Consider the following 20,763-nt stretch of genomic DNA (forward strand, 5'->3'; position numbering starts at 1 on the left):
ATGTTTTTCTGGAGGCGTCTATAGGTTTAGAAAGGTATTTTTTTACTATTATTTTGATGACATTAAGCAGAATTGAATAATAAAGCCCAAAACACTATTGAGCTAATTTGCAGTGCATTGTGGTGGCAGATAGTCAAAGTCAAACAGCTTCCATTAACATTAATGGGAAATACAACTGTAATCTTGCATGATGGCTTGAAAACATAGTGGATATTCATACTTGCATGTCAAGTGGCTGAAGAGAAAACATAGCTCTATTTTCTTCTTCAGTTATAACTTCAAAAAAGCAAAATCCCATCATGCCTCACAACATGATATGTTTTCATTTAATTAGTTTCACCTCTTTACTCTGTAAGATAATTCTCTTACTGTCTTCTCACGGGTTGTCTATCTGTACATTGTTAGTAGTAAATCCTTTTAGTCACCACATAAAGCATTGTAAAGTACATAGTTTACCTGCTCCCAAGTATCTAACAACATGACATCATCTTCAGCTAAATCATCCTGAGTGAATTCTCCTGGGACCTCCTCAATCTAAAATGGAGAATAAAATTGGTAATGTATGTCCATTCAAGATTTTCCATCATGCTTAAGTTTGGACAAATATGAGACTTTTAAAAGGGATGAATCTAAAAACAGTCATGCATTCCTTGTTCCTTTGCAGATGAAGGTTCAAAACTCATTTTGATCAATGAGTGAAATGCAGTAGACAGGTATGAACAAATCAGACCTCTGGCCATCTTTCCATTTCACACAGTTGGGAATTGTGCTCAAGAGAGGCGAAGATTTCAAATAGTAGCAGTGAGTATTGTAAATCGAGACTGAAATACACTGGCAGACAGGGAATTTTGCTTAGTGCCTCCCTGCACTAAATGCCTGCAGAGAGCAAACTTTCAGCTTATATGTTCATGGGCATTAACATTTACCAGGTACCACAAAACAGAGTAAGTGAATGAAGAGAATAGCTTTGATGTGTAGTCCATGGGCTCAGTCCTGAAAGTGGCAAAACACCCACTGACTTAAAAAATGGAATTTTTCACTTGACCAAAGAATTTGGGGTTGAGCCCCAACAGAATCAGGCTATGTCAACATGGTAGGGTTTTTGCACAAGTCGTTTTTTGTAGAAGAGTTCTTGCGTAAAAACTTCTTGCGCAAACGCACGTCCACACCTCAAAGTGCATGCGCTTTGCGCAAGAGGGTGTCCACAATGCATGGACACTCTTGCACAAGAAAGTTCTGATTGCCATTCATAGAATGGCCATCAGATCACGTGTGCTTTTTCTGATAGGCTTTTTTAGTGCAAGAAATCCCTGCAGAGCATCCACACCTGCCTTTTTGTGCAAGAGCTGTAGTGCAAAAAGGAGTTATGCCTCGTAGAAGGAAGTATACCTACACTGCAAAAAGCCCTCTGTTCTGTTGATTGACTGTAGATTTTCTTGTGCAAAAACACGCTTGATGTGTGGACGCTCCATGGGTTTTTGCGCAAAAAAGGCCTTTTTGGTGCAAAACCATTGTAGCGTAGACATAGCCTCAGAGGCTACTTCTTCAGAGACATTACAGGAAAGCTGTATTTCGGTTTGTATCAAGCAGGATAGGTAATAGTTCAGTTCAGCTAGTGGTCAGGCTGCCTTTATTTGATGTGATTGAAGGGCTCTGTCTGTGGTTGGCCCTGAGGTAATGCTGAAGGAAAGAGAAGGCAGAAGGTGCAAAGAACCTCTCCCTTCCCTCTCTTGGGAGCATGTTCAGGAGCTAGGAATGATCAGCTCCTTTTGATTGTGGAAGATGAGCACTGAAGTGAGGCCAGGTCCTATGGAATTTAATGGAAGATGGAAACCTTGGCTATAGTTTTTTTTTTTTTTTTTAAAACACAAGAACAACAAAAACAAACCCATCTTGTAGACCTGTACAGCAAATTCTATTCCTCTCTAGATTTCCATAGGAGAGTCTGAAAAGGCTACAGGAAGGACATACTACTTCACTACATTTCATAAGATTATAGTCCTTTCCCAAGAAACTGATCGGTTTCTTTTTTAAATTGAATGAGCCCTTTTTGCAAGAGGAGAAGCTCCACTGTCTCCCTGCTAGTCAGTAGAATTCACCCAAGAGAGTCATCCTAGCCCAGCGCAGTGCAGTGCTGGTACTCTCAAAACTCAATGTGTCAGTGTGTGTCAGTCACAAAACCGGTTCAGAAAACGCCCGCTGGGAAGGCGCATCTCCTTACCTCAGCATTCAGCACCTCAAAAGGCACAATTACAACCTCTCTAGGGGAAAATTCTGGCTGCCTCCAGCACTCTGGGTTAATTAAGGTTCCCTTTCCCTGCCACTTCTATCACACTTTTGAAAGATCCAGGTATAATACAGACCTCCTATTTGCTTGAAATGCTGTGGCCTAGAGGCTCAGCTAGCATATGTGGCAGTTCTGGGATCCATGAAAACATGGCAAGGGAGGTTTGATCAAACTCTTATTTGTCACTGTACCTTAGCTGCAGGTAGCAGATACCAGCAGGAGAACTGGCTACGTCCTTCAGAAGCAGGGCTCTCCCCAGAACTTCCTAAGGCATCCATGCCTGCGTCTGGCCCTATGTCTTCAAAGCACCACTCCTCCCCGTAGTTTTCCACTGCCACCACCTCTTCAGGGAGCAGCAGTGGAAGTCATGATTTTCAGTTTTTAAATAAACCTACTAGCATGCAAATCTGGTTTTGACACATTCATCTTTTCCGTCAACCATTTCTTGTCCCACCATGCTGAGCTGTATATCACAAAATGAGAAGGAAATAATCTTGAACTGTCACTGGCCTCCAGCTGTCACCGGTTTGTAATGCTACAGGGTTAGCCCAGACACTCTACACCATTTCATCTTGTGCTGCTTAATAAGCAATTGGGATAGTAGATTAGTAATACACAGAGATACCATCAATATCAATAGAAGCTTCAGCAGGTATTCCATTTAGTGTCTATTGCTGCCCAATGTGTCAGAGTAGAGAATGAACAGAGGGGACAGTATCCATCATATACTTACAACAAACCTGCCAGTCTTATTGGAACAGCCATAGAGACGAGGAGGGTGGTCTTCAGATTCAGTTAGCAGCTGTCCTGAAGTCTGGTATTTTTTCTGACCTCCAAGAACTCTCCAGAATTCCTCTGGAATATATAGGATATAATCTACTTGGCATCAAGGTTTATATTTTCTTCTTTAACTTGGTGGATATTGTTTCAAAACTCTCCAAACAATGTAATGTTGGCCCAGCCCATAATGTGTAAGTATTTTCTTTAACAGTACAGTTTTTCACATGGTTTATAAAAGCCCATACAGATATTCCTGTGATTTCACACCTTACTCTCTCTCTCTCTCTGTTTTAATCACTCAGTATATGGAAAGGACTACATTCTGTTGCTCCCACTGCAACTCAATTGACTTCTATTGGGTAGCATCGCTTATAAATCAGCTCAGATTCTGGACAAATACCCTTACTGCAAAATACAGAGCCAGCTTTTAAAGGAAAGAGGAGTGTGACTGCTTTGTCCACAACAGTGTGTATTTGGAAACCCCCCGTTTGTACGCATATTTAGAATCCAATCCTGTGTGGTACTGTGCACCCTCTGTTTCCTTTGAGCTGCCAAATGCCCCAGTATTTACCTGGCTCCTGGCCCTCTACAATCCTAGCTGTCTGACATTTCAGAATGCTGGCAACATACTGAGCTCCTTTTTCCTCTTCTTTGCTTGCTCCTTTTCCTACCCACGTGTAGCCAGAGTTTGTTGGCAGTTTCAAAACAAAAACATCATTGGAGTTCAATGAAGTTGCATCAACATCAACCTAGAGCAAGAGCGAGATTGTTTAATTCTTCTGATTTTTAAATAACCCACATATTCACCTTTCTGAACATTGATGTCAAGCTGTAGTACAGATTGGATCTTCCTGAATGGAATGAACAGGGAGTTTGCCCGACCAGGGGATTTCAGTGTTCCCCTGTTGACTGCTGCCCCACTCATGGGCTCCCCTCCCAGCTCTGGAGCTCCCAAGGCTGGACTCCACGCCCTGCTGCGCACCCCACTGCCACCAGGGGTTCTTTGATTGGGGCCAGCCTTGCTGCCGGGGCCAGGATTGCTGCTGCCAGAGGTTCCCTGGCTGGAGCCAGGGCCACCCAACCACTGCTTCTCATGCTGCCACCAGGAGGTTCTCCCGCCGTTGCTCGGCCCAGCCGCTGCTCACGCAGTCAAGGGTCCTCAGCCCCTGTGGGAACCCTACCTGGCTCCTGCTCCTGGTCTCCAGTGGCTCTTTGGTCCTGCAACATCCATAACCCTGCCAGGCCACATGTTACCGGACCAGAGAGTCCTGGATTTGGGAGCTTCAACCTGTACTGATGCAAACCAGCGTAATTGCACTACGTGCCGTGGTGTTTCTTTAGATTTACACTGCAATAGCTTAAGGTACATCTACACCAGAGCTGAAACTGTAACTTCCCTCACAGGTAGACATAAAAACTCCAGTTTTTATCCAGCCAGCGCACTAAAAATAGCAGTGTAGCCATGGTGGCACCCGACTATGATCCTCTCCAAGACCCTGGGTTTATACTGAGGCAGCTAGCATGCCCTGTTGCAGCAACACTAGTGTTTTCAGTGAAGTTGAATAAAAATTAACATGTATATATGACCCAAGCTGAAAATTACACCTCTACCTCCAGCATAGATGTACCCATAATATTTCATTTGACACTGGTAATTGGCCTGGGAGAGGAATTTTAACTAGCTGCCTAGGGTTAGGAAGTCAAGGTGGATTTGGTAATATTTTTTCCTGGACTGACTTGTATTGATGAGAAAGATGAGCTTTTAAGCTTACACAGAGCTCTTATTCAGGTCTGTGTTCTAGTAGGAAAGAAACTCTCCATATGCTCAGTTTATTCTTTAATTATCCACTATGGGATTTTTGCAACTTCCTCTAGTACTGGCCATTGTCAGAAATCTCATACAGGACTAGACCTGGTATGGCATCTGATCCGGTCCAGAATGGGAGCTCCTATGTTCCTACTCATACTTTAACTATCAAACAGAAATCATTTAAAATCACACTTGCCAGTCTGGTGCTCATTACAACTGTACTATGCAACATGGGAAATATTTTACTGAACAGGTGATTTTTACCTCCACAATCCTGGTGATCAATGCCAGGTTCCGGCGAATCTGAAAGAGACGAGTGGGGGGAGGGGGCTTCTGACCTCCTTTTTTGGATGTTCCATCTTTGTAGACAATGAGTGGTTTGTCTCTGAACAAGCTCAGCAAATGTGCAGGTTCTTTCCCTTGGGAGACCCGAATCTGTAAAGAATATTAGAATGCAGTAAAGGAAAAGAAATTAAAGGATTTCACATTATTTTGGGCATGACTGAAGACCAAGGTGATGATAGTTGAGAGGGAAAGTAAGTTAGGATAAATTACTAAAGGCAAGCTGTCTCAGCTGAGCTAAGCACACACAGTTTCAGAGACATTATGGCTGCAGCATTTGTAAGCAGTTTGTCACTCACGTTAACACTCCGACACACTCAGACTAATATTTCTAACAGAACACTAAGCTTGGGATTTGTACATTCAGTTTCTAAGCGATTAAAACTCTGACAGTTGCCATCTACTTTAATAAGAAAATATTGCTTTTTGAAAAACATCGCCACTTCACAGAGGTTTTACACAGGCATTTAATTCTCCTGGAAGTCTCTGGTTCTGAAGGTTAGGGGATTTGTATTTAAATGAAGTAGGAAAAATGGGTTTTTCTTCATGACCATTATTTCTAGGTCTGTACATCTGCATGAGGATGAAAAAGAGAGCATAAATACTCCAGGTGATGGATTACTAGGCTGTCAATATCAACTTGTGCAGTGTATATGGGAAAAGATGGTATTTAAAACTGCACTGGCAAATCTCTTTGATTTTCAGGGCAATTTAATATAACATTTATTGATTATAGTACAGTAGGATTCTCTGTTTCTTCTCTGTTTTTTCTTCAACAAAAAGATGACAACTAAAGGCTATGAACTCCCCACAGATTTTTTTTGCTGTTTTGCTTCTCTCTTGCAGGATACAAGAGCAGCATATCTTAAGCATGATTTGAAGTATGCCACACACATGCATCAGAGGAATGTATGATAGAGGACAGATGAGAAGGAAGGAGAAAAGAAAAGGGAGGGAAGATAATTGGCTAAAATGTTTCTTTAAACAAAGAACACTACAGAAGAGAAGAGAGTGAAAAAACAGCAAAGGACACCACTTGATACAGATGGGATGGGAAAGAAAAACTCATTATTTCAGATGCCAGAAACACATAGCGCTAGTTGGTGTCATAAATCTGCAGAGCAACCAGTTCAGCCAGCAGAGGGAGATTATATGTCCAGGAGCAGGCCTGATCCATTCTATCACAAACTGCACCATACATAGAATAGAGAACCCTAATCTCTGGTCCTGAGCCTTCTGCTTTGAGCCCTAGTACATCAGCTAACCAGGTGGGTTCTCTGCCTTTGGGGCCAGATGTCAGATGGTCTCCCTTCCCCCTGACAATAGCTTCCCCCCACCCAAGAAAAGGAATAGCGGGAGGTAAAGGAGGAGACCTGAGAAGTAAGTGTTTATCTGAGAGGGAGAGAAGGAAGGAGTCTCAATACCAGCCCAGCACAACACCCAGCACTTCCTCCAGTAGCAGCAAAGAAGCAAACCACCCAGCACTGCCTACTGGAGGAAAAGTGGATGAGGAATTGCTGACTGCTGCTGTGTGCGGCTGAGAATTCTCTAGTGGATAAGGTGTGTGGCTGCAAGTCAGGGCAAAGGAGCAAGAGGCCACCTTATTATCCTGTTTGGGTTAGCCACAGCACCCATACTTGAGCAGGGAAGAGCAGAGCCACTGTCCACCCGCTTCTCTGGTGCAGGTGAGTAGGGAGAGGACAGGCATGGCTGGGGAATGGGAAGAGCCTTGACATATTGGTGTGTGCATCGGCTCAAGTGCAGAGGGGGAAGTAATCAGTGCCAACAAAACAGCGAGCTGCTCAGGGAAGAAGAAACAGATTGTACTAAGTGGAGCAGGGCACCCCTTATTCCGGCTGGATTGGGGGGCTGCAGTCCAACACAAGACAGTCATTTTAAATTAGAAAAACACTGTGATCCCGCCAGAGGTAGGGTGCCAGTCTCAGCCTGCCTTTCCTTTGGCTTCTGTAGTGTTGCAAGTGGCAGAAATGGTGGGCCCTCTCCCACTTTGATGTCTCAGTGCTAGATAGGCAGGTGCAGTCAAGGAGTGAGACAACGGAATGAAATCAATTGCACCTGCTGCTATTTGTGGATTAAAAATCATGGCAATCATCTGCAGGTGCAAAAAGAGAGGCTACGCTTTAAAAATCTGCCCCCAAAGAATCTAACATGGCAAGTAAATACTATGAAATAGAATAATTTCTCATTTAACAATATAGATATGTTTCAGAAAATGATCGTGTTAAGTGAAAACGTGTTATGAGGGGTCAATTTTCCCATTGAAAATAATGGAAAAGGTGGGGGTTGCATTTCAAGTGGTGGTGTCTGTTGGGACGGGGACATAAGGTTGGGGGAGAAAGGGGACTGCGTGGGGAGATGTTTGACTCTGGGAAAGGGAAGGGGAAAAGAGGGGAGGTGGATTGGGTTGGGAGTATGCCCCTGTGACGGGTCTGCCGGGACCTGCATTGCATCCAGCGAGGGGGGGTTGCCAGGGAATGGTGCAGCGAGCGGCGAACCCTCCGCTGCTTTGCAGGGAAGTGGGGGAAGCCCCACGCAGCCGCCACCGACTGGACGGCTTGGGAAATTGTGTTATTCCGGGGACGGTTGTGTAATTAAAAAATGTTCCCTAAAAAAAAAAAATCGTGCTATCGCGAAAACATGTTAAGCGGGCACGTGTTAAATGAGGAATTACTGTACAGGGTTGTAACTGAAGTTTCAGAGTTTAAGTGTCATCTGGACTGTAGTGCCATCTAGTGTCTAAAAAGTTGGTTACACTGGAAAATACTACAAAATATGCTAAATATTTTACATAATCAGATTTGGCATATATATGTTGAAAGTAATTAGCATTTAAATATTACAGCTAATGCAATTATATGGATCTATTTGTGGTTAATTGAAGAAAGTTCAATTAACTATAGAATCACTGATTATTTAAAGTGCATTTAAGAGTGTTTCAACTAACTAATAAATTGACAGATTTTAACCCTCACTTAATATGATGTAAATAATCAATTGCTATTGATTTAACATCTAACACTATCCCCTTCAATCTAAATTAATTATAAACTTGAGAAAAATGAGGGACTTTAACACTTACGGAATGGGAGTCAAGCACGTTCCTTCTCTAATTCCTGATCTAGCAACCTCCATTCTCTCCCCAGTTCTCTTCCCCCTCCTTCATCTCTTTTCCCAAAGGATAGCCCACCCATCTCATAAGCTGCATAGTATTACTGACAAAGGGGAAGGCCTGTCCCAGTGGGCAGTCGTCTAACACTCTCGCCCGCTATGCAATATTCCCTCTAATTTCTTCCATCCATGTACAGAATACATTTTGTTACATGCACCAAGGCATGTTGTGTGTCCCACGGGTTGGTTCTGAGCCAGTTTTGTTCAACATCTTTATTAATGATCTGGATGAGGGAGGGGTTGCACTCTTAGCAAGTTTGCCGAAGACACTAAGCTGGGGGAGACGTAGATACGCTATAGGGTAGGGATAGGGTCCAGAGACCTAGACAAATTGGAGGATCGGGAGAAAAGAAATCTGATGAGGCTCAACAAGGGCAAACAAGTCCTGCACTTGGGATGCAAGAATCCCATGCACTGCTACAGGCTGGGGACTAGTTGGCTAAGCAACAGTTTTGCAGAAAAGGACCTGGGGATTACAGTGGATGAGAAGCTGGATATGAGTCAACAGTGTGCCCTTGTAGCCAAGAAGGCTAACATCATATAGGGGTGCATTTATAGGAGTATTGCCAGCAGATCTAGGGAAGTCATTATTCCCCTTTATTCAGCACTTATGAGGCCACATCTGGAGTATTGAGTGCAGTTCTGGGCCCCTCATTACAAAAAGGATGTGGATACATTTGGGCTGGAGTACTTAATTTATGAGGAGAAACTGAGGGATTTGGGCTTATTTAGTCTACAGAAAAGAAGTGAGGACAGATTTGATAGCAGCCTTCAACTACCTGAAGGGGGGTTCCAAAGAGGGTGGAGAGAGGCTGTTCTCAGTGCTGACAGATGACAGAACAAGGAGCAATGGTCTCAAGTTTCAGTGGGGGAGGTCTAGGTTAGATATTAGGAAAACCTATTTCATTAGGATGGTGGTGAAACATTGGAATGAGTTACCTAGGGAGGTGGTGGAATCTCCATCCCTAGAGGTTTTTAAGCCCTGGCTGTACAAAGCCATGGATGGAATGATTTAGTTGAGATTGGTTCTGCTTTTAACAGAGGGTTGGACTTGATGACCGCCTGAGGTCTCTTCCAACCCAAGGGTCCACGTTAGCCATAGGTATGTCATCTGCTCTGACAAAGACTAGCCCCAATGTGTTAGCTATTCTCCGCAAATTCAAAAATGGCATGAAAGTGGCTGGAGAAAACACTTGTATGCCCTTAGTAAACTGCGAGGGTCGAAGTAGGCAAGGAAAGGTCTAGTATAATGGCAGACGTGTGACAAAAAGGTTTAAAATGGCTCAAACAAATGGACTGGGATGGGCAGGAAGGAGGAATTCTTTGACTTTATGTTGGAAAATTCTGTTTCAAAAGTGATTTGTGCCATTGACAAAGCAGGTGTGAAAAAGAGAATAGAAAACAAGCCTTTTCATTAAGGACTGTGGAGAATCAGGAATCCTTTTTACTTGTGATCTGATCACAGGTTTCGGGAGGAAAAAAAGCCAGTATATGAACAGACTTCAAATGTGCTTCACAGCTTCCACGTGCATGGTAAGACAAATGATAGTGATGATTATGATGAGCAGAAACGAAGAGAAGAAATATATAAAATCGGCCAGTTAAAGTTGTAGATGGATATGGATATGGTGCTTTTTAAATGCAAGTTCCTTGCTTCCAAAGCTCACAGGCCCAATGAAGCCACGTCACAGCAGAAAGGGAGAGGATATGCAATTATTAAGGAAGTAGGGAGGATGCCTGGAAGGTGCCTGGATCAACCACTGTTATTTCTAATTAACTCAAATGACAAGAAATATAATTTCACCTCCAAAGTAAGCTACATAGGCAAGAAAATATGGTTGTGTGAGGACACATTTGTTTATGTTCACTTCACAATACAGATGTAGCTTCCACACACCTGACAAGCTGTCTGCGTGGCCTCGGGTGTTACTAAGGTTGGCTATCCCTTTTAAAGGAAAAGTAGGTCAGATTTATTCCTGAGAGAGACACAAACCTGGACAGCCTGTCCATTTAGTGACCGATCAAGCTGAACAGTCAGGAATGCAGATGCAGTCAGCTCGTCTTTTGTGGCATGTGTTCCTTGCCTGAGAGTGAAGAAGAAAAAAACAATCCAAAGCTGAAACCATTTCAGAATGGTCCAGGACACATGTTTCAAGCAAAGCACACAATTAGTAAGTCTGCTCTTATAGATTTTATGTAGGTGTGGGACTGGATAGAGCCACTTTCTCCCACCCTTCCTTTCTCTCTCTTTTCCCCTCACCAGTTCCCACAATGCTGTGCAGCCCTGTCAGGCTGTGGGCAGCCCCACTCCAAACCATGGACTAAAAATTAAGCTACGGACCACTGGGAGGGTTGGAGCCAGTGAGTGGATGGGGAGGGACCAGGATGGGGAACAAGCCTGGGAAGGTGAGGAGGGACAACAAAAGAAAAGGCAGAGGACAAGCAGTAGCAGGAAGCTGGGGCAGAGACAGACATCCACAGAGTGCAGGGTTGACACCAGGACCATCTTGGAGGGGAGACAGCTGCTTCCAAAAGGAGACTTTTATAGATACACAGCCCAGAGCCTACAGGACAGCTCAGACCATGCTGCAAGTCCCACCTGTCTGAACTCTCTATGTAGGTGCCAGTATCAGAGCACACAGACAGACTAGAGTGACGGGGGGGGGGGGGGGGGGGGGGGGAGGGGACAGGAAAGGGGAGAGGAGATTTTCATTGGCCCAGGCCAGAGTCGACATGTCTCTAGCCAGGCATGCTGTGGATGGGGTGCTGCTTTGCTGTGCCAGGGCAAGGGAGTCTCTCTAATCCTCACTTAGAGCTCCTGACCTGCATCTGCTTGGGGCTCTGCTTAGGTTAGATAAAAGTTAAGTGTGGTGCTTACTCCAGGGGTTAACTCTGACCCCTGGGAAGGAGGGTTGGTGTTTGTGCAGGGACATGTGGCCGGAAGCTGGAACCGCTTCTCCAGCCCTGGGACCGTTGGCCACATCCCCCATCCTCTGACATATGTGAGTCATCCCACTGCTTTCAGAGGGAACACTCACAAACAGTCAGAAGATCTACTAGATATTTGGGAGGGTCTGTCTGTCTGTGCATCCACCATCTGTTTATTCAAGAACTCCTCCTAAATGGTAAGAGCTAGGACCATCACATTTCATATGCAACTTCCTCTTATCACAACATATAGCAAGGTAAGGGTTTGATTGTGCCAGGAAAATGGCATGTGCCTGGAATGGGCTTGCTCCTCATAAAACCATACAGAAAATAAACAATTACCAGGCAGTTGAAAGGGTCTGGCGGGGGGCCCCCTCTCTTCCATCCGGGACTGCCCCACCCCTCAGCTAGGTACCCTTTAGGGAGAGCAAGGGATGGATCTTCATAGGGGGACGTTGCTGACTGCTCCCTTTCACCAGGAGTGAGGGTGAAATGTGCAGTTTGTGGCATTCCTCACTCTGGCTGGGGAGTACAGGAGGCACATGAACCTAGACCTGCCCCAAGCAGAGGACGTGCACCCCTTCCCTTGGCTGTGTCTTCTGGAGGTACAGCAGTCATGGACAGGCACTTCTCACCTGGTCCCAAGCTGCTGCAGTGACTCTTCCCAGAGCAATGATTTAAATGAAGCATGTACATTTTCATTTTATCCCCCCTGCCCTCCCCCAAAAGAATTAGTGAATTGAGTTAGGGACCCAAGCAATGCTGGGTAAATTTTCTAGTAATACAAAATTTATGAACTGAACCAAACATACCATGTGTAAATGATTTGCCCTTTATGATAAGTATAAAGTATAATGTAGCAGTCACCACCAAAAAATTCTCCATATGTCTCAGGCTCCACGGGGACTCTGCCATTACTTTCAACACGCCAGACCTAAGAAATCAAAGACATCACTAGAAAACACTGGAATTCATTAGCATTCAACTTGAAGCTGAATACCAGGGCAGTGGCTAAATGACTTCTAATGTTCCCTTCTTGAGCAACACATGTTTTCTGTTTCCAAATACTAGGTTAACTTTTATGCCATCAGAAAAGATCATGTGATCCTGAATGACAGAGACCGAACCGTTTTGCTGTGAAGTAGCCCCAGCTCTGCCAACTAAATGAATGGTAGTGAGAAGCCAATTAGAAAATATGGTGCTTCCATCTTGATATTTTGAAGTGACATCATGTAACATCACTTAACATTAATCCAGTCACATTCCTATCCTTTACCTCATAGGTTAATGGTACAACATTAATGAAATAGAATGATAAGTAGCAACAGCACTAAAACACCCCAAGGGAAAGGTACAGTGCACTTCACACAAGCATCCACTATCCTGCCCTTGATTCTGTATAGTTCAGTTCTAAGTTGCTGGAGGCTAAGAATACTATTCAACTAGGGCTAAGCCCAGAGAACTGAAACAGCAGGCAGTGTACAAAGTAGTCCAATAAGGAACAAGAGGAATACTCCCCACAAGTTGCAGAGCTGCCCTGTTTGTCCAATGACTAATATAGTTTTCTATTGTCCCCAGTGTATCCTTACCATGGAGGCAAGGACTTGAGGGTTTCCATGTTGCCCTTTCCTAGTCCTGTCCCCACGGTTAGACAATGGAGCCCACTGATACTGCTTCTGTGAGGGAGCTCTCTAGCCATTATTTGAAGACCGCCTTTAGAGAACAGACCTGGTGTCTGAAGGACTCACAGCTGTAGAGTTAATGGGTAAAATTCCAATTGATTTTTTACTTCTGAGATCTCACTCATACTCTTTAGCAAGCAGGCTTTCAAGTAGAGAGAAGGGAGAAGTGTCCCTTCAACCTAAGTGGCAAATTTAAAGTGTTTGTTTCAGACACATTATATATAGGCTTAGAAGGATTAGATTTTCATTGGTAAACGTGATAACCATCCATTCACTGTATATGCACACAATATCAAAAATATTTCTGTCAATAATACTTGATATTTAAAGATATGCAAACTAGAAAACATGCTGCTTGAGAACTTATCAGAGTTTAATTTAAAGCTATTTCTATTACACATTTTGCTATGTGACATTGACAATGTGTTTTATCATCTCAAATCCTCCTATCATTGTCTGACCTCTCACAGTAATTCCTAGCACTGAAAGTAGACAAAAATTGAAAGTGTTTAATACCCATAATTCTATGCAACAATAAAAATTAAATAGATAGAAAAGTTTAAAAATGCTTAAATAGAAGCAGTGATATCTATTACAATCATTAAAAAACAAAAATCAAATTCTTTCACGCCTAAGTGAGAGCAGTAGAGTGTTCTTCCTTTTGGTGCTGTCTACGCCGCAGGAAGTCAAACCCGAATTAAGCAATTTTGATTTCACTGACACAATTAATGTAGCTGAAGTTGTGTACCTTAATTCAACTTTAGCCCTGCTGTGTAGACGTACCCTAAGTAAGAGAGGTGGCAGTCCTACTTTTGTACAGAATGACTGATACAGAATTTTTCATGGGCATCAAAGCACTTGAGTGAAGAACACCTATACAGCACACAGATGACACAGGGATTCATTCCTTCTCCACCAAAAGGCTTTTGAGATGTGAAGCTATAGATTTTGCAACAAAACTACTCTATAATTTAAACCTGCAAAATAAGAATGCACCCAGTAAAAATAACAAGAGAATGTAGTTAGCTGAAATAGATATATTTTAAAATGACAAAATTACCTCCACTTTTCCTGAACCATCATCAACCATATTGTACTGGGCAGCCATTTGTGGAGATTCATGTAACTTGGTAGCGTCAAATTCAATCTGCTCAATTTTAGCCACTCTTTCCGTGACACAGACTTTCCCAAAGCCTTCACTTTGATATTTATCCTTCCAATCTCTGAAGAACTGTTTGAAGATTGGTGTTTCTCCTCCTTCTGGAAGCACTTGAATCTGCAGGTAAACAAGAGAGGGGAGGGGAAAGCCAGATGTTACTAGTAATACTGTCCCTTTTGTGAAGTAAAACAGCCTTGTACCCCCAAGGCTGGGAGGTCTGCAGCCACTACTGTGAGGAGGAAACGTAGAGTTATGGTGGTTGGAAACTCTCTTCTGAGGGGATGGAGGCACCCATCTGTCGCCCTGTCATCTTAAAAGGTATGCTGCCTGGCAGGGGCCCGTATCCGAGATGTTACGTGGGGAACGGTTGAGGATTATCCATCCCTCTGACTACTACCCATTCTACTCATCCATGTGGGCATTAATGATACTGCAAGGTGTGATTTTGAACAGATTAAGAGTGACTACAGGGCTCTGGGAGTACGAGTGAAGGAGTATGAAGCACAGGTGATAGTCTTTTCTGTCCTTCCTATCGAAGGTAGGGGCCCAAGAAGAGACAGGTGCATCCTGGAGTTGAATGCCTGGCTGTGAAGATGGTATCACCAGGAGGGCTTTGGCTTACTTGACCTCGGGATGCTGTTCCAAGAAGAACTGCTAAGTAGAGACGGGGGTTCACCTTTCGAGGAAGGAGAAGCAAGTATTTGGACACAGCCTGGCTAACCTAGTGAGGAGGGTTTTAAACTAGGTTTGACGGGGGCAGGTGACCAAAGTCCAGAGGTAAGCGAAAAACATGGAAACCTGGGACATGGGTCAGAAATGGGAGGGAGCATGGGCTATAATAGCAAAGATAAAGGAGGGACATGGCACAACTGGAAAGCAAAATCAAATCAGTATCTTAGATGCCTGTATACCAGAGGTTCTCAAACTTTGTAATACCACGACCCCCTAAAATGCTAAATGAATTTGTGTGACCCCACTGTCACTGCCATGGGTCGCTTCCTCCCCCCTTGTCACCAGACCCCTTGCCTTCCTTGGGTTTCTTCAAGGTGTTTGTGGTCCTCAAACCCCCTGGTGGTCGCCCTTCCCCCCTGCAGGCTCCTTCCCCCCGTCTCTTTCTCCTCTGTGCCTCTTTTCCACTCCGCATCCCTCCTTCTCCTCCTCTCCTCTCCCGTGTCTCTACTGCCTCCTCCTCTTACCCACACATTCCCATATTTACCTCCGGGTCCTCTGCCCTGACCCAATCCCCCAGCCTGCTGCCTGAGGGACCCCATCCTTTCCCAGCTGGGGAAGCATTTGGTCGCCTGGCAACCGCGCCTCACGCGCCGGCGCCAGTCTCCCGCTCCCGCTGCCTTGCCTTCTGCTGCAGCTGAGCCGCGCTCCTGGAGTCCCGCAGCCCCGGCCATGCTGTGCGGCTTGCCAGCGGCTGCCTTCCACCACCCTGTCGCTCTTTGCAGCCCAGAGGAGAGGGTTCACAAGTGAAAAACCAAATCCAGCTGCGACCCCCCTCTAAGTTGCTTGCGACCCCGACCCACAGTTTGAGAAATGCTGTTGTATACAAATGCAAGGAGTATGGGAAAGAAGCAGAAAGAACTTGAAGTGCTAATAAATAAACACAACTATGACATCGTTGGTATCACAGAGACTTGGTGGGATAATACTCATGATTGGAATATTGGTATAGAAGGGTACAGCTTGCTCTGGAAGGATAAGCAGGGGAAAAAGGGAGGAGCTGTTGCCTTATATATTAAAAATGTTTACACTCGGACTAAGATGGAGATGGACGTAGGAGAGTCTTGTTGAGAGTCTCTGGGTTAGGTTAAAAGGGGTAAAAAAAATAAGGGTGATGTCATGCTAGGGGGCCTAAACAGACCACCTACTCAGGCAGAAGAGGTGGATGAAGCTTTTTTAAACAACTAACCAAATCATCCAAAGCACAGGGTTTAGTAGTGATGGGAGATTTCAACTAGCCAGACATATGTTGGGAAACTAACACAGCAGGGCACAAATTACCCAATAAGTTCTTGGACTGCATTGGAGACCATTTTATTTCAGAAAGTTGAGAAAGTTACTAGAGAGGAAGCTGTTCTAGATTTGATTTTAACAAATAGAAAGGAACTAGTTAAAAATTTGAAAGTGAAAGGCAGCTTGGGTCAAAGTGATCATGAAATCATAGAGTTCATGATTCTAAGGAATGGTAGAAGGGAGAACAGCAAAATAGATACAATGGATTTCAGGAAGGCAGATTTTAGTAAACTCAGAGAGCTGGTAGGTAAGGTCACATGGGAAGCATGATTAAGAGGAAAAACAACTGAAAGAGTTGGCAGTTTTTCAAAGGAACATTATTAAGGGCCCAAAAGCAAACTATTCTATTGTGTAAGAAAAATAGAAAATATTATGAGAGACCATTTTGGCTTATCCAGGAAACCTTACAGGATCTAAAAATCAAAAAGGAGTCGTATAAAAAGTGGAAACTAGGTCAAATTACAAACGATGAATATAAGTAAACACCACAAGTATGCAGGGGCAAGATTAGAAAGGCGAAGGTACAAAAAGAGTTAAATTTAGCTAGCAACATAAAGGATAACAAGAAGATATTCTATAAATATATTAGAAGAATGAGGAAGACCAAGGATAGAGTAGACCCGCTGCTCAGTGAAGAGGGAAAAACAATAAGAGGAAACTTGGAAACGGCAAAAGTGCTTAACGACTTCTTTGGTTCAGTTTTTGTCAAGAAGATTGATGGTGACAGGATGCCTAACACAGTGAATGCTAGTGGAAATGGAGTAGGTTTAGAAGTTAAAATTAATAAAGAACAAGTTAAAAATTACTTAGAAAAGTTAGATGTCTGCAAGTCACCAGGACCTGATGAAATGCATCCTAGAATACTCAAGGAGCTGATAGAGAAGGTATCTGAGCCTTTAGCTATCATCTTTGAAAAGTCATGGAAGTTAGAGGAGATTCCAGAAAACTGAAAAAGGGCAAATATAGTGCCCATCTATAAAAGGGAAGTAACAACAACCTAGGAAACTACAGACCAGTCAGTTTAATTTCTGTGCTAGAGAAGATAATGGAACAAGTAATTAAGGAATCCATCTGCAAACACCTGGAAGATAAGGTGTTAGGTAACTGCCAGCATGGATTTGTAAAGAACAAATCATATCAAACCAATCTGATAGCTTTCTTTGATAGGATAACAAGCTTTGTGGATAAGGGAGAAGTGGTGGATGTGGTTGGTGTATCTAGACTTGATACGGTCACTCATGACCTTCTTATCAATAAACTAGGGAAATACAACCTAGATGGGGCTTCAATAAGGTGGGTGCATAACTGGATGGATAACTGTTCTGAGAGGCTTTGTCTACACTGCAGGGTTTTTGCGCAAGAAGCTTTTTGCAGAAGAAATCTTCTGCAAAAACTTCTTGCGCAAAAGCACGTCCACACCTCGAAAGCGACGTGCTTTTGCACAAGAGAGTATCCACACTGCATGGACGCTCTTGCACAAGAAAGCTCTGATGGCCATTCACAGAATGACCATCGGAGCACCTGTTCTTTTTTGGATGTGCTATTTTTGTACAAGAAACCCCTGCTGCGCATCCACACACCCCTTTGTGCAGTTATTCCATGTAGAAAGAGGTATACCTATACCGCAAAAAGCCCTCTGTTCTGCCATTTTACTGTAAATTTTCTTGTGCAAAAATGCGCTTGAGGTATAGACACTCCACGGGTTTTTGCGTAAAAATAGCTGTTTTTGCACAAAAACCCTGTAGTGTAGACATAGCCAGAGAGCAGTTGTTAACGGTTCACAGTCATGCTGGAAGGGCACAACAAGTGGGGTTCTGCAAGGGTCTGTTTTGGGACCACTTCTGCTCAATAGCTTCTTCAATGATTTAGATCAGTGGTTCTCAAACGTTTTGGGCTCTAGAGCCCTTTTCATGTGTAAAAATGTATGCAGAGCCCCAGTGGTCCACTGATTGTATGTGTTGTACCTATCGACGTTTCCAGTTTGTCAACCTCACAGAGCCCCTGGAGATGTCTCATGGAGCCCCAGCGGCTCCGCGGAGCACAGTTTGAGAAACACTGATTTAGATGATGACAGAGTACATTCATTAAATTTACAGATGACACCAAGCTGGGAGGGGTTGCAAGTGCTTTGGAGGATAGGGTCAGAGGTACACAGGATGAAGTTTAATAAGGACAAATGCAAAGTACTCCCCTTAGGAAGGAACAATCCATTTCACACACACACAGAATGAGGAGCAAGTGTCTAGAAAGGAGTACTACAGAAAGGGATTTAGGGGTCATAGTGGACCACAAGCTAAATATGATTCAACAGTGTGACACTGTTGCAAAAAAAGTAAACATGATTCTGGGATGCATTAACAGGAGTGTTGTGAGCAAGACATGAGAAGTCATTCTTCCGCTCTACTCTGCACTGATTAGGTCTCAGTTGGAGTATTGTGTCCAGTTCTGGGTACCACATTTCAAGAAAGATGTGGAGAAACTGGAGAAAGTCCAGAGAAGAGCAACAAAAATGATTAAAGGTCTATAAAAGATGAGCTATGAGGGATGACTGAAAACTTAAAAGGGTGTTACAAGGAGGGGGGAGAAAAATTGTTCTCTTTGGCCTCTGATGTTAGGACAAGAAGCAATGGGCTGAAATTGCAGCACAGAAGGTTTGGGTTGGACATTAGGAAAAGCTTCCGGTCAGGGTAGTTAAAAACTGGAATAAATTGCCTAGAGAGGTTGTGGAATCACCATCACTGGAGATATTTAAGAGCAGGTTGGATAGACATATCTGTCAGGGATGAATTAGACAGTGCTTGGTCCTGCCATGAGGGCAGGGGACTGGATTTGATGATCTCTTGAGTTCCCTTCCAGTTCTAGTATTCTATGCTTTTGGGTGGCTGATGGTCCATTGACTGCAAATTGAGGGGGGTGGGAAGAGAGGGACTGGTCGGCAGGTTTGAGACCCTTTCAAATAACATGTGGCCATTGTGGTCTATGCCTCTCACCTCCAGTATAGGATCGCTGGTAATGTTATCTATCTGCAGGTATCCAAGGAGACTATCAAGAAATTAAACCTAGTATTTGATGGAGTAATATGCCTGCTAATCATGTCACAGCATTTTGGGAACATATCACACCAGCTGTTTGCACTAAATATTGACTGGCTATCCACTTCCACACCCAATTCAAAGAGCTGCTCCTAATTTACAAAATCATGTATGGACCGAGCCTTGTTGCACAATAACCAATTGGGCACAATGTCTGACCAAACCTAGGGTCCACTTTGCCAGATCTAGGGACAGAGCTTCCTTGGGAGAAATCACACAGCTATGGAGCAAGTTCCTGGTGCAGAATAGGCTGACTTGAATCTGACTGCTTTTAACACACTATGTTCACCTTTTCTTCACAGAGGAGTTTTCTGTAAGTAGGGATAAAGATGTCTGACTCCACTTGTGATCCGATCCTTTAGGCAACAAGTTGAGAAGGGAGAGAGTGTGTGGAGCAAGGATCCCATTATGGGGCAGTCCACCTATGAGATACAATTTCTTGCAGTTGTTGTAGGTAATCTAAAAAATGAGGTGTGGAACTGAAGCCAAACACTGAATGAGTAAGGTGTGTACGAACTACCTTACTTCAAATGAATGAATGAGAAGTTTTCTACATTAGTGATCCCTTTCACTAACTCTCCAGACTTTTGGATACCTGTGTGTGCCAAACATTTGGGTATTTACCCATAACTACTTGTAGGCAATGTTAAGAGATTTATTTTAATCAATTAACACTCCCCCCCAAGCCTTAAAAACATGGTTGGCTACACTGATTAATAGCACCATCTGCAATTTCAACAACTGACCAAATTTTGTCTTGTATTGTTTATCTCACAAACATACTGCACCTGGGTGTTAGCAGGGTAGTTCATTTGCTGTATGAATTCTTCAGCGGTCTTCATGGCTGCCTTTCTCTCATTTGGGTTAGCATCTTTGCCTGATTAAAACAAACAGGACAAGATTACAGCAGGGGAAAGGGAAGACGCTTTCAGAAGGTGTAAAAGAAAACTCACTGGGAGGAGTTGCAGCTGAATGAGATATCCTTTAGCATCATTCATTCTTACACTTTGATCACCTCAAGGCTGTAGAATTACATAACTAATCTGAGGTTGGCAAAAAGATTCCCACTACATCAAACTACAAAAAATTGGATTCTTATGGATTTTGAAAGTGAATACAAATAATTTGTTCACTTTTAAAAAATGTATTTGATTGCATCAATGGCCCAGGGCCAAATGATTAATTATCATGATGTGGGCTGTGTTTAGAAAGGCTCATCCTGTGAAATCTCTGGTTACCAGCATTGTTGGAAGGATGCAGTGGTCAACAAGGCTGCTTTCCACACCTGCCAAAGCCCATTATCTCTGTTCCATTATTTGGTTAAATGAAACATGTTATTGGCCAGATCTGGGATGTCACAAGCCAACACTGTTCCTCACACACTGTTATTTCCTGGCTCCAAAGGTTTTCAACTTACCTGGAACTGTGCTGAATCCTGGCTCTGTTCCCCAAAGTGCCATCAGTAACAATAA

General features: G+C 43.6%; 1 protein-coding gene across 1 annotated transcript in view; it reads right to left on the reverse strand.

Moving 5' to 3' along the window:
- Positions 1-20,763, reverse strand: part of SCIN (scinderin) — a 103,404-nt gene that overhangs the window by 5,860 nt on the left and 76,781 nt on the right. Inside the window, exons 7-14 of the mRNA XM_006114524.4 lie at positions 20,080-20,168; positions 14,079-14,294; positions 12,149-12,270; positions 10,402-10,492; positions 5,142-5,312; positions 3,639-3,816; positions 3,021-3,142; positions 457-534 (exon numbers count right to left, since the gene is read on the reverse strand). Coding sequence (XP_006114586.2) covers positions 457-534; positions 3,021-3,142; positions 3,639-3,816; positions 5,142-5,312; positions 10,402-10,492; positions 12,149-12,270; positions 14,079-14,294; positions 20,080-20,168 — 1,067 coding nt within the window. The remainder of the gene's footprint in view (positions 1-456; positions 535-3,020; positions 3,143-3,638; positions 3,817-5,141; positions 5,313-10,401; positions 10,493-12,148; positions 12,271-14,078; positions 14,295-20,079; positions 20,169-20,763) is intronic.

This window comes from Pelodiscus sinensis, chromosome 2, assembly GCF_049634645.1.
Source record: "Pelodiscus sinensis isolate JC-2024 chromosome 2, ASM4963464v1, whole genome shotgun sequence".
Taxonomy (NCBI): Eukaryota; Metazoa; Chordata; order Testudines; family Trionychidae; genus Pelodiscus; species Pelodiscus sinensis.